Below are 13,679 nucleotides of genomic sequence, written 5' to 3'. Positions count from 1 at the left end.
ACTGGAGAAGAAAGCGGTTTTTCTTTTTAATTCTCAGCTCCATAGTTTCTCTCTTCCTCTTCTTATTTTAACAGTAGGTATGGATTTTGAAAAAAAATTTCTAATGCGTGGAAAACACACATACACATGTAGTCAAACAAACTTGGAAATTGTGAGGAAAAGCTTTCCTTGTAATTGAAGCTAAGGTGCCAAGGCCCCCGTCGCTCTAGCCCCGTACTCTCTGTCTGGTCCCCAGTTGTCCTGAAAGACCACGGCATGGTGCCCTTCATCAAGATCTTCCTGGACGATGAGTGCTACCGGGGAGCCTCGCTCAGCATCTTGGAGCAGCTCTCAGTCATCAACGCCGAGGAGTACATGAGCATCATTGTGGGCGCTTTGTGCTCGTCCACTCAAGGGGAACTGCAGCTGAAACTGGATCTCCTGAAGGTGATGTCAAGTCCTCCTTTGTGATGGGTTTCCCATGGACATGCAGCAGGTGATCGGCATTTGCCCACGCATTCATTCATTTAGTCGGTCACTGTATCATACAGGTAGAGTACTACTGGCTGCTGTGACAAATAAATCCCCCATCCTCAACAGCCTGGCACATTAGAGGTTTCTTTCTTACGTACCGTCCAATCAGTGATTGGGAGGAGTGTCATTCAGGGACAGCAGTCACCTGGGCATCTAATCCAGCCATCAGACAAAGGAAGGGAGAGCAGAGAAAATGGCACACGTTCTTTTTCAGGCCTAAAACTGGTGCACGTTAACTTCTGTCCAAGTTTCTCTGGGCAGGACTCATCTGGATGCAAGACATGCCAGGAAATGTAGTCCCTGGTTGGGCAGCTACTTCCCAGCCACACTGTAAACTATGGAAGTGGAGCCCAAATTGGTGGTGGCCAAGCAGCAGCCTTGTTTACTTGCCCAGCATTTAGTGAGCATCTACCAGTTACCAGGTCTGATGCAGAGTGCTCGGGACACGCTGTTGTATGAGATTCAGCCCTTGCCAACTGGTAGCTCGTAGACTAGGGCTAATATTAAGCAAGCAGTCATGGTGATGCAGCATGGTAATGCCCCAGAGGTTGAAGGCAGGCTGCCACGGGAACAGAGAAGTAGGAGAGACCAATGCTGCCTTACATGTTTGAGGAAGGCTCACAGAGGAGGGAACACCTCAACTGGGAAGAGGAAGCAAAAGGCAGTCAAAGGCACAGGAACAGTGGTTACAAAGGGAGAAGTAAAACTAGGCTGTCACCTTTGGACAACAAAGAGAAGCATATATTTTTGTTTTTGTAATATTGTTAATAATCATCAAGTTATCTTAAAACAGTTAAAGATGATAGTAAACATCATCAGCCTTACAGCTCTCACAATTTTGTTGCTGTTCCTGCTTTTCCATTTCTTTTGTCTTTGCGGGCTTATGCCTTAAAAGAAAAAAAAATCCCCTTTCTTTTGTTTATGCTGTTTAAGAGAAGAGCAGATGTAAATGCAAATATCTCCCAAGGAACTGACTTGGGGACCTGTCACGTCTATGTGCAGAAGAACCCCCTATGCAATACACACTCGTGTTGCATTATCATGCCACTCCGGATCACTGGTGAATTTTATACAATACGAAGTTGCTCTGACTTCCAAAATTAAACCCTCAACCTTATTTAGCTATGACTATCTCTGTACAAAACCATTTCACCAGTTAGAGAATGGCATTCAGTTTATTTTACCTACTTTATTTCTCAGCAGAGCCAATGTCAGGCACTGATGCAACTGTATTCATGTCTTCTCATGACCTAATCCTGTGGAGTTCAGCATGGCCAACGTGTCACGAGAATCCCATCCAGAAGTGGCATTATGACCATAGTTATCATGTATTTTGCAGATAACAAGAACCAAAACAGCGATTTAATCACAGGGTCAAAGAATCAGTGAAGGTGATGAAACAAAAAAGGAAAGTTAAAGGTCTGTTGAAAGACACTGGAGTCCCATGATTATGTGAAGTAACAGGATTGAGGGGAGCATGTAAACGGGAGAGTAAGGGAGAGAGATATCAAGAATTAATGACAGTTTACAGCTGGAGGGCTCCTTAGCTTCCTGTGGTCCTATCTTAATATTGGGCAGAGATAGGCCCCGAGAGATTCTAATACTGAATGAAGTTGAGTTTGGATCTAAGACTAGTGATTTAAAATCTGGTGATTTTTCCTCTTCATTTTGCTGTTTGTTGCATTTTTTCTCATATGTCTGTGTTCAGCTTAATTCACATGAGCCTTATTCTAATAAGGAACAGGGAAGGCAGAGAGCAAGGCAGTTAGGACTTTGGTTTTCTATTGGGTGAATAATTGGAAGCCCTATCTATTTCTGACATTTTCATATTGAAAGTCAAACAGATTCATGGAGAGAAAAGTTTTGGAGAGCACAAGTGTTTTTGTGTCCATTATAGAAAAGCTCTCTGCTTTGCTCCTGGAAAGTTCATCTTGCTTACTCTATAGCCCAGAAGCACCTTATTGGAGTGCCAGCCCTTGGGTAATAAGATTGAATTTCTAGAATTAGCAATGTAAAGCCATTATGGTGTTTTACAGATTCAATATCATTTCAGAATCACACTATCAACAGAGCACATCAGGGATGAACACTGTGTAAGCTTATTTAACAGAGCCATACCCCGCACTCAATGGGCTGTCTTCTCCCTGGGTACCAAGTCACTGCTGGGCAGTTGGGAGGGTGCCCAGAGCCGCCATTGTTCTTCCAGGACTAGGGTGATAACACGTTGTAGCTCCCGTGGGTGGCGGGGAAGGATTGGGCCCCAGAGCCTGTTCCAGCCTTGCCCACCACTGAGTCGTGTGAGCAATTAGCCAACGTTTGCTGGAATCTGATGCGGGATCTGCCCTTGTTCTGCATCACTTTGGGAACCCCTTGGGAAACAAAGATGTAAAATTAGTTCTTTCTGGCTAGATTTCCTTTTTTGGCAGTTGACAGTGGACTCTGCCCAAAGCACTGTGCCTGCAAAGTGGGTCAGATGTAGGATGAGGTGAAAGTGGTGGAGGGAGGGGATTTCAAAGGCACGACTCCCTGCCTCACCACCCAATAAAGGTTTGTCATCTCTGAAGTGTATTCACATCATGGTGCCACCCTCATTTCCCTTCCCTGAGAATCAGCCAGCTGCTCTGGAGGAGAAAATTCCTCCAGAAACATGTGACTTAAGGCAGTTGCTCCCAAAATCCAGTGGTGCTTCCATACCAATACAGAGGCACATGTGACTTCACCACCTAATTCTGGCAAATGATAACCGAGTTAAAGAATAATGTAAGCAAATGAATTTCCTCTCCATGGCCAGTGGGACTGTGATTGGGTTATGCACAAATTCAGATTGATTTGGTAATATACATTTAGCTGTTCAACTCTGAGCTTAATCGCGTTACCTCACCGGTCCTCCAGCATGACACGTGGAAAATTATGAGGAATAACAAATAATAGAATGTGAAATAAATCCTGTTAGTCCTAACGTAGTTAGCGCTTTGCAGCAGACATCCATTTTATAGATTCAAGCTTGAGGAATACTAACTCAGAGAGGATGACATGGTAACTGAGTTAAGGAGGAGAAAATGTGCTTAACGCTGACCTTTCTTGAAATGTGTCAACCCTAGCCTGATTACTTTGACTTCAGCTGATTAAATTTACTCCCTTCCGTAGACTCTCAAGCCTAGGTGATGCATTATCATGCAAAGTTGAATGACAGTAATGGAGACCCTCCTCCCAGGTCCCCAGTTCCTGACAAATCGTTTCCCGAAGTAGTGCAGTATTTATTTTCCTTTATGATAGAAATGTTTCTCTTTAGTTGCTATGAAATTAAGCCTTTGTAATTGGATTTGGGGCTCTTTACTTTATGACTCTGCAAATATGAAATTAACCCCATCCCAAGAAATAATAGAGCAGTCTAAGTTCTAATGAGATTACCCCCATTTTAGATAATGACTTTGAATTTAATAAATCAAACAAAGCAACAATTAAGGTCAGCCATTGCTTTTTTCTCCACCCCTCCCAACAGGAGGAGAAAAGAACCGTCTAGGAATTACAGAGGATAGACCCTCTGAGAGACACAGACACTAGTACTGGTTTGCTTTCTTTTTAAAATATCTGCTCTCAACATTCCTTGAATGATGGAGACCTTCTGAGCAACGTCTGGTGTCAACTTGGACAACTGGAAGATGGTTTCTTAAGGAAAGAGGAGGGTTTTAGTGGTCATCCAGCACTTAGACAATTGCTCTAATCTGATTAGTTTTATTTTTTAATTACTCTCTCTTTTGGGTGTTTGTTTTGTCACACGTCATGTGATAAACAGAAGAGCTCCATTCATTCCATTTGCCTTGAACAACCTCATCGTAGTTTTAGGAGCCACCGAAAACACTCACATACATCTAGACAGTTTACAGTTTCACAGCTTAAGACTTCCTGATGTCTCGGTGATGTATTTATTTTCCACGGCACGAGTCACATTGAGACAGGTCGAGACACACAATGCAATGCACGCTGTACCACACGTTAATGCTCAGCCTTTTGTGTGGGTTATCAGTTGGCAGGAAGAAACTACCACCACCACACGCACTTCAAGGTTAGAGTTCATTTCCAACTTGACCAAAGAAACAATCTTCTGTGCGGAGTGAGTTGCTCACACAAGGCAGGCACAGAGGACTGGCCCCAGTGTCCTGGGGTTGGGGGTGGGGTTTGAGGAAGGCAGCTGTGGTGATGCAGTCTATAAAGAGAAAGGCCGTGCCTGGTCTAGAAAGCTCTGTGTTGCTAAACCATAAGGTTTTACATTCACCAAATGTCACTATTCTGAAGAATCTGCTCTAACAGTCTATATACAATCTTCTCTTTAAGGACCTGTCTACAAATATCAAACTTTCCTGGGTTTTGAGCCAAATTCAGAAGTAGTTGGGTCATATCCTCACCCAGGAGGAGAAAGCAGTTGTCACTGCCTGGTCCTTAATGTTTCACTTTTGCTTCTAGCTTTCAGGCAGTCTGGAAAGCCCATTTCCCTGAAGTCTATCCCACCACTCTCATTTGATCCCCGGTTAGTGCACGGCCCTGATGCTGTTTCTTTTAAAGAACAAAATGACAATTCAATTTCACCACAGTCACTCCCTGAGCTGTGGTGAGTAGTCTTTGATCTAACCACCATAAGTCATGCATTGTTTTCTCCTATAACTGGGAAAAGATCAACTGACCCACACTGGTAGGGATGAATCTTTCTACATCACTCTATATGATAATTTGTCCATTTTGAACATAATCGTGGCCTTTGGCCTTTTACAGATTCTCCTAGTTTCTACAATCTTTGTTTTTTATTTCTTGAAATGTCATGGATGGGGCCGTGGGAGCATGTTAAGCAGCGCCTTGGTCGTCATTTCTCTCCATCTTTGAAAGAGTCCTTGCCTGTATGCATTTACTTAGTCCTGCCTCATTTTGTGCTTTCTTACCCCAAGCTTGGGTTGACTGCCTGCCAAGCAGCTCAGGCTTCGTGTAGCAGAATATAATATTAGATAACAGAATTTGGGTGTTAGGGGTACACATTATATTGTTTCAGATAAAACTCTAGTGTTAGGTTAGGGTTACCAGCATTTTAGAGATAGAGCTAGAAAATCACCTTTGCCCTGCAAAGTGCATGACTTCATATTTCATAGCTACCTGTAACTTTACTGAATTTCTATTTGACTTTCTCTATATGAGAATTTAAAAATCTAATCCCTTCCCTCCTTTTTTCTGACCCACCAGTTTTCTCTTTGTCAATGGACTTTCATGCATTATGCTATAGACTGTCACCCTAAACCATGCATTTAAGACACAGCATCATCCCCTCTCTCTCAAATTGGGAATTTCTTTTTATTTTTTCTCTTTGAAACTTGTTTCAAGCATCCTGAAATTGACTTTAAGTTGTGCCTGCCCGGACAATCCTCTTTCTTGTGTCACTGAACACTAAACACTTGAAAGGACAAAACAATTCAAATCTTCCTCCAGAGCAAAACTACAGGGACTGGCCATTCTCTGGGAAACATGCCTAAGAAGCCTGGGTCTTCGATGCAGTCCCATGCAATTTTCATGAATAGTAAATAACTAAATACCAAAAGTTAGAGGCTTTTGATATTTATCTAAGATCATCCATGCATTCTTCACTTTTAGGTGTGAAACTTTAGCACAGAATGAGAACTTCTTAAATGTAGTCCTTCTTTCCTTCCGAAACATTTATTGAATACCTAGTGTATATCGTGCACAGGGCTCAATGAATAGTATATTGGAAGTGCTTAGAAAATATTTGATTTTAGAAGGAATTAAAAGTTTGGCTGTCCAGTAGAAATCTCAGCAATCTGTAGAAGGTAGATTGCATATGTGTGTTGAAATAGCCTAAACTCCACACACGGTCTATATTATATGCTATATCTATATGTTTCCTTCCATTAGGATTTCTCTTCTCCACCTTAATTTCCTCATATTTTCACACCAGGTTTTAAGTAGATTTGTTTGACTATCTTTCATTTATTAGAAGTATCTGTGCTTGCACAGAGAGGGAGGTAAATAGTAATAAGTTGCTTTATATAGATTTCACTGAGTCTCCTTTCGCAATACAGGAAATGGTTCATTCCATAAGTTTAGCAAATATTTATTACGTAGGTGCTATGTTCCACAGCAGTGAGCAAGCCTGATTTCATGGGGCTTCAATGCAGGCGAAGGCTGAGACAATTTTCAAGTAGCTTCAATACAGTGTGGTGAGAGTTTTGATTGGGGATTTAGAGGTGTGAGCGCTCAGCCTGGGATGAGAACAAGCTAAGGGTCAGGGAAAGCTTTGTGGAGGGAGATGCATTTAAGTCAAGATACAGGACTGTAAGTCAACCCTATAAAGCAGCATAGCCTTTAAGAGCAGCCATTTGAATGAAGACACTGAGGCACAACCCAAAACTAAAAGTAAGAGGAATGGTACTGACCTCCCAGTGTTTCAGAGTCGCGCATCGGTAGCTCGCTGTTCCTACGGAGTGGAGCGCAGAAGAGCACCCGGAACGCTTTGGCAGGGATGGGTGGGAGCTCAGCGTTAAAGATCTGCCTCCTCCATCTCACTCACTTGTTTCTCATTGGTTTCAGTCTCTGCTCCGGATCCTGGAGACACCCAAAGGCCGTGCCGCTTTCAGAGTCTCCAGTGGGTTCAATGGGCTGCTGTCCCTGCTCTCTGACCTGGAGGGGTCTCTCCGGGAGCCCCCACTGCAGACCTGGGGGGCAGTGTCCCCCAGCCAGACCCTGGACCTGGTCCTGCACACCCTCTGTGCTGTGTCTGCAGCACTGTACCTGGACCCTGTCAACGGTGACTTCTTTAGGAGGACCGGGCTGTTTGAGAAGCTGGCAGAGGACCTCTGCTTGCTGGGCTGTTTCGGGGCCCTGCAGGAAGAGGGCGCTCCTCCGCACTCCTGGGAGGACACAAAGGCCAGGCCATTTGCCGATTTGATGAGTGCGGCTTTTTCCTCTGCCAGCCCACTCCCACCCAAGATACAGAGCTGCCTCCAGATCCTCAGCTTCCTGGACAGCATGGCCCGAGGCACCCTCCACCTGTGCAAGGACCTGAAGGACTCCCCGAGGGCGAGGCAGGAGGCGGTTGTGGATGCTCAGAAGGGAGAAGCCGGCAGTGACCCCCAGGGAAACTTCAAGCAGTGGCCAGACCTGGAGGACAGGTAGAGCTTTGCTGCCTGCTTCCCTAATCTGTAATCAGTGTATCTCTGTCTCCCGAGTCCTACGTAAGCACCCCGCGCACGCGTAGTACAAACTGGCTGTGAGGAACCGTCACGTTGTTACTTATTCTTCAGAGTAGGTGTCCCCGGCCGGCGTTGTTCCAGCGAATAGAACGAGACGGAGTTGGATTCAGAAGCAAAGGAAAGCTTTCTTCTTTTATCAGAGAATGGAGAGGTGCCAACTCACTTGCTCTCCTGACAGGCCAGGGGTGGGGCTGCCGTTTAGGGATCTAGAGTTGGGGGGGGGGCGGGGGGCGGAGATCGCAGTGCCGGGTGCAGCGTCTCTGCACACAGCTCGCCGCCGCCATCTTGAATTGAGTGTCGTATGCAGCGCTTCTGCGCACGATCCACGGGCTGCAGTGTCCCGTGCAGCCGTTTCGCACTAGGAACTCCGGTCTGAGGTGCGTGGTGTGGGCCTCTGTGTGCAGTACCCTATGAGCAAGTGAAACTAGACTAAGCACAGGAGAGGAGGTGAGACCTTATTTTATCACCTAGATTCCATTTTGTTTTTCCTAGGGACCCCAGAGGGCTTTGCTGGTGAAAGCAGGACTGTCTTTTCTTTAAATCAAGTTAACTTTGTTTTCAAGGCCCTCTCCCCGTTCACCCACCCCCACCCTGAGAGCTGGCAGAAAACCAATCCAACTCAATACAGGGCTGGGGGATGCTGTCGGGTCGCAGGAGAACCAGGGAAGTTTACCCGATCTTAGAAACTGAGGGCAGAGCTCTGCTGCCCATAGGCTCACTTTCTTCTTTGGCATCTTTGCTGCTCCTGGGAGCTTTGATGCCTGGGCCCAGCCTCCCTGGTATGCCCGGCAGCCTTTGCTTCCTAGGTCTTAGCTCCCCCCCCCCCCCCACACCTGCCAGGGCACTGCCAGGGTGTGGGTGTGGTCCTTGACTTGTAAGACACAAACAACAGCATCCTTCCCAATCATGGGACTCTTCCTGTTCTTCTTGCTGCTTCCATTTCCCCTAACAAGGACAATTTCTCTTACTTCTGCAGGCTCATCTCCTCAAGGACCTCATACTTTGATAACCTTTTGCTTTCATCCCTGTAACACAGAATTCCACTAAAGCAGGGGAGCGCAAAGAACCCCCCACCACCTTGGAGCGAGAGGGGAAAAACAAAAGAACAAGGCAACAAAATAGTTGGTGTCTTTTTTTCATTCCTCTGAAGCAGCAATGACAAAACACAAATATTTCAGTAAACTATGCTGCCTGCCACCTCTCCAGGTCATCTTGCCTTTAACACCACAGGACAGTCTTCTGAAAGACATTGCACATGTTTCTCCAAAGAGAGCCCCCTTTGGCCAGACGTGTTGGGGGTTGGTGGTGAGGGGGATGGATGTCAATTCTCCAGCTACCATAATAATCATATGATTGTTGCTGTTACATTGGTTAATCTGGTAAATCGATTAGTTTTCTCACCTTGCATTCCTTCACAATTTGCTCATGATATAATTATTGCTAGATTTGATTTGCTAATTTTTGAAAAGAATTTTTGTTCTTGAGAAAGTTCAGCCTTTCACACTCCTTCTTGACTATTTTTACTATGAAATTTGTGTTACCCTCATAAATTGGGCAGTGTTCCCTCTTCTATTCTCTGGAAGAGTTTATGGAAAGATTACTATTTCTATTCCTTTCTTTTAAAAATTAATTAATTAGCTGCATTGGGTCTTCGTTGCTTTCTCTGGTTGTGGCGAGTGGGGCTACTCTTCATTGTGGTGCGCAGGCTTCTCATTGCAGTGGCTTCTCTTATTGCGGAGCACGGGCTCTAGGCATGCGAGCTTCAGTAGTTGTGGCTTGCGGGCTCAGTAGTTGCGGCACACGGGCTTAGTTGCTCTGTGGCATGCGGGATCTTCCCGGACCAGGCTCGAACCTGTGTCCCCTGCATTGGCAGATGGATTCTTAATCACTGTGCCATCAGGGAAGTCCTACTATTTCTGTTCCTTAGCTATGTGATAGAATTTGCCAGTAAAATCTCAGGAGCCTGACGTTTTCTTGAGAGAAGATTTATTCTTTTTTTTTTTTGTTTTTTTACCTTTTTAAAAAACAGCTTTACTTTTACATAATTCATACACCCTAAAATTCACCCATTTAAAATGTACAATAATTTGTTTTGTATATTCACAGAAATATACAATCATTACCACAATTGATTAGAACATTTTTATCACACCAAAAGAAACTCCATACCCATTAGCCATTATTTTCCATTTCCCCTGCCCCTACCTCCAGTCCCAGGCAACCACTAATTTACTTTCTGTATTTAGGAACTTGCCTATTCTGGATATATCATATAAATAGAATCATACAGTATGTGATTTTTTTTGTTTCTGGATTCTTTAGCATAATGTTTTCAAGGTTCATCCATGTTGTAGCATGTATCAATACTTCATTCTTTTTATTGACAATTTTCCAGTGTGTATACCACAGTTTACTTATACGTTTATCAGCTGATGGACATGTGGATTGTTTTCACTTTGGGGTTATTATGAATAGTGCTGCTGTGAACATTCATGTACAAGTTTTTGTGTAGATACATGTTTACATATTTCTTAGCTAGATACCTAGGAGTGGAACTGCTAAATCATATGGTAATTCTACATTTAACATTTTGAGGAATTACCAAATCATTATGCAAAGTGACTGCACCATTTTACATTCTCACTAGCAGTGGGTGAGGGTTTCAGTTTGAATACCTTCTTGCCAACACTTGTTATTATCTTTTTGATTATAGCCCTCCTAGTGAGGGTGATGTGGTATCTTATTGTGGTTTTGATTTGCATTTCCTTGAAGGCTAATGATATTGAGAAGCTTTTCATGTGCCTATTGGTTATTTGTGTATCTTCTTTGGACAAATGTCTGTTAGAGTCTTTGCACATTTTTTAAATTGATGTAACATTGGTTTATAACTATATAAGTTTCATGTGTACAACATTATAACTCGACTTCTGTGTATACCATAGTGTTCTCACCACCAAAAATCTTGTTTCCATTCATCACCATACAGTTGATTCTCCTTACCCATTTTGCCCTCCCCCATCCCTCCTTCCCCTCTGGTAACTACTAATCCGTTCATTCTCTGTTATCTATGTGTTTATTTTTGTTTTGTTCTGTTTGTTCATTTATTTTGTATTTTTTATATTGCATATATGAGTGAAATCATACTGTATTTATCTTTCTCCATCTGACTTATTTCACTTAGCATAATACCCTCAAGGTCCATTCGTATTTTTGCAAATGTCAAGATTTCATGTTTTTTTATGGATGAGTAGTATTCCACTCTGTGTGTGTGTGTGTGTGTGTGTGTGTGTGTGTGTGTGAGACATCTTATCCATTCATCTGTTAATGTGCACTTAGATTGTTTCCATATCTTGGCTATTGTAAATAATGTTGCAATGAACATAGGGGTGCATATACCTTTTTGAATTAGTGTTTTCATAACCTTTGGATAAATACCCAGAAGTGGAATAGTTGGATCATATGGTAGTTCTATTATTAATTTTTTTTTTTTTTTTTTTCTGGCCACACCGCGTGGCATGCAGGATCTTAGTTCCCCAACCAGGGATCGAACCCGTGCCCCCTGCAGTGGAAGCGCAGATTCTTAGCCACTGGACGTCCAGGGAAGTCCCTGGAATTGTTATTGTGTTCTTGGTGACTTCAACCTTTTCTCGTCAAGTGTTCCACTATTTCTAGTAATGCTTTTTGCCCTAAAGTTTACTTTGTGGAGCACAGGCTCCAGACACGCAGGCTCAGCGGCCATGGCTCACGGGCCCAGCCGCTCCGCGGCATGTGGGATCTTCCCGGACCGGGGCACGAACCCATATCCCCTGCATCGGCAGGCGGACTCTCAACCACTGTGCCACCAGGGAAGCCCTATTATTAATTTTTGAGGAATCTCCATACTGTTTATTTACATTCCCACCAACAGTGTATGAGGGTTCCTTTTCTCTGCACCCTCACCAGTACTTGTTGTTGCCTGTCTTTTTTATAATAGTTATTCTAACAGGCATGCGGTGATATCGTATTGTGGTTTTGCTTTACATTTCCCTAATAATTAATAATGTTGAACATCTTTTCATGTGCCTGTTGGCCATCTGTATGTCATTTCTGGAATCTCTACTTAGATCTCTGTCCATTTAGAAAATTTTTGTTGTTGTTGAGTTGTGTGAGTTTTGTTTTTTTAATTAATTAATTTATTTTTGGCTGCGTTGGGTCTTTGTTGCTGCACGCAGGCTTTCTCTAGTTGCGGCGAGTGGGGGCTACTCGTTGCGGTGTGTGGGCTTCTCATTGTGGTGGCTTCTCTTGTTGCAGAGCATGGGCTCTGGGCGCGCGGGCTTCAGTAGTTGTGGCACACGGGCTTAGTTGCTCCGTGGCATGTGGGATCTTCCCAGACCAGGGATCAAACTTGTGTCCCCTTCATTGGCAGGTGGATTCTTAACCACTGTGCCACAGGGAAGTCCCTGTTTGACTTCTTTATATATGTTTTGATTACTGTAGCTTTGTAGTATAATTTGAAATTAGGGAGTGTGAAATTAGGGACACCTCCAGCTTTGTTCTTTTTTCTCAGAATTGCTTTGGCTATTCAAGGCCTTCTGTGGTTCCATACAAATTTTAGGACTTTTAAATTCTATTTCTGTGAAAAATGTTGGGATTTTGATAGGGATTGCATTAAATCTGTAGATTGCTTTAGGTAATTCTGGACATTTTAACAATGTTAATTCTTCCACTACTATGTTAAGTAAGAGTGGTGAGAGTGGCATCCTTTTCTTGTTCCTAATCTAAGAGAAAAAGCTTTGTTTCTCTCTGTTCAGTATGATGTTGGCTGGGTTTGACATATATGTCATTTATGGCCATTATTCATTTTATTCAGAGTTTTATCATAAATGGATGTTGTATCTTGTCAAATGCTTTTTCTGCCTCTATTGAGATGCTCATATGATTTGTATCCTTTTTTTGTTTATGTGATGTATCATATTGATTGATTTGCGAATGTTGACTCACCCTTGCATCCTCAGAATAAATCCCACTTGATCATGGTGTATGATCCTTTTAATGTATTGTTGTATTTGGTTTGCTTATATTTTGTTGAGAATTTTTGCATCTATGTTCATCAGAGACATTGGCCTATAATTTTCTTTTTTTGTGTTGTCCTTGTCTGGTTTTGGTATCAGGGTAGTGCTGGCCTCATAAAGTGTGTTAGGAAGCATTCCCTTGTCTTCAGTTTTTTGGAAGAGTTTGAGATTCTTCTTTGAATGGTAGAATTCACCACTGAATTTGTCTGGTCCTGGACTTCGGTTTTTTGTGATATTTTTTTATTACTGTTTCAATCTCCTTACTAGTGATCAGTTTATTCAGATTTTCTGTTTCTTCATGAATCAGTCTTGGAAAGTTGTGTGATTCTAAGATTTTATCCATTTCTTGTAGGTTGTCCAATTTGTTGGTGTATAGCAGTTCAGAGTACTCTCTTAAAATCCTTTGTATTTCTGTGATATCTGTTGTAACTTCTTTTTTGTTTCTGATTTTATTTATTTGAACCTTCTGTCTCTTTATCTTGGTGAGTCTAGCTAAAAGTTTGTCAATTTTGTTTATCTTTTCTAAGAACCATGTCTTAGTTTCATACTATTGTCTTTTTAATCTCTATTTCATTTATTTCCATTATGGTGGTTATTATTTCCTTCCTTCTACTGACTTTGGGCTGTTTGTTTTTCTTTTTGTAGTTCATTTAGGTGTAAGTTTAGATTTTTTTTGAGATTTTGAGGTAGGACTGTGTTGCTATAAACTTCCCTCTTAGAACTGCTTTTACTGCATCACGCAGATTTTGATACCGCATATTTGTGGTTTTTCCAGCTTTCTTCTTGTAGTCGATTTTTAGTTTCATACAGGTGTGATTGGAAAAGATGCTTGATATGATTTCATTCTTCTTAAATTTATTGAGAT

General features: G+C 42.7%; 1 protein-coding gene across 3 annotated transcripts in view; it reads left to right on the top strand.

Moving 5' to 3' along the window:
• Positions 1-13,679, top strand: part of WDFY4 (WDFY family member 4) — a 277,304-nt gene that overhangs the window by 40,894 nt on the left and 222,731 nt on the right. For all 3 annotated transcript variants that reach the window (XM_073793353.1, XM_073793354.1, XM_033841802.2), the window contains exons 11-12: positions 236-426; positions 7,102-7,682. In XM_073793353.1, the coding sequence (XP_073649454.1) occupies positions 236-426; positions 7,102-7,682 (772 nt within the window). The remainder of the gene's footprint in view (positions 1-235; positions 427-7,101; positions 7,683-13,679) is intronic.

The sequence above is a fragment of the Tursiops truncatus genome, chromosome 16 (assembly GCF_011762595.2).
Source record: "Tursiops truncatus isolate mTurTru1 chromosome 16, mTurTru1.mat.Y, whole genome shotgun sequence".
Classification (NCBI taxonomy): Eukaryota; Metazoa; Chordata; class Mammalia; order Artiodactyla; family Delphinidae; genus Tursiops; species Tursiops truncatus.
The sequence above is the reverse complement of the archived record's forward strand: the minus strand, read 5'-3'. Positions and strand labels throughout refer to the sequence as shown.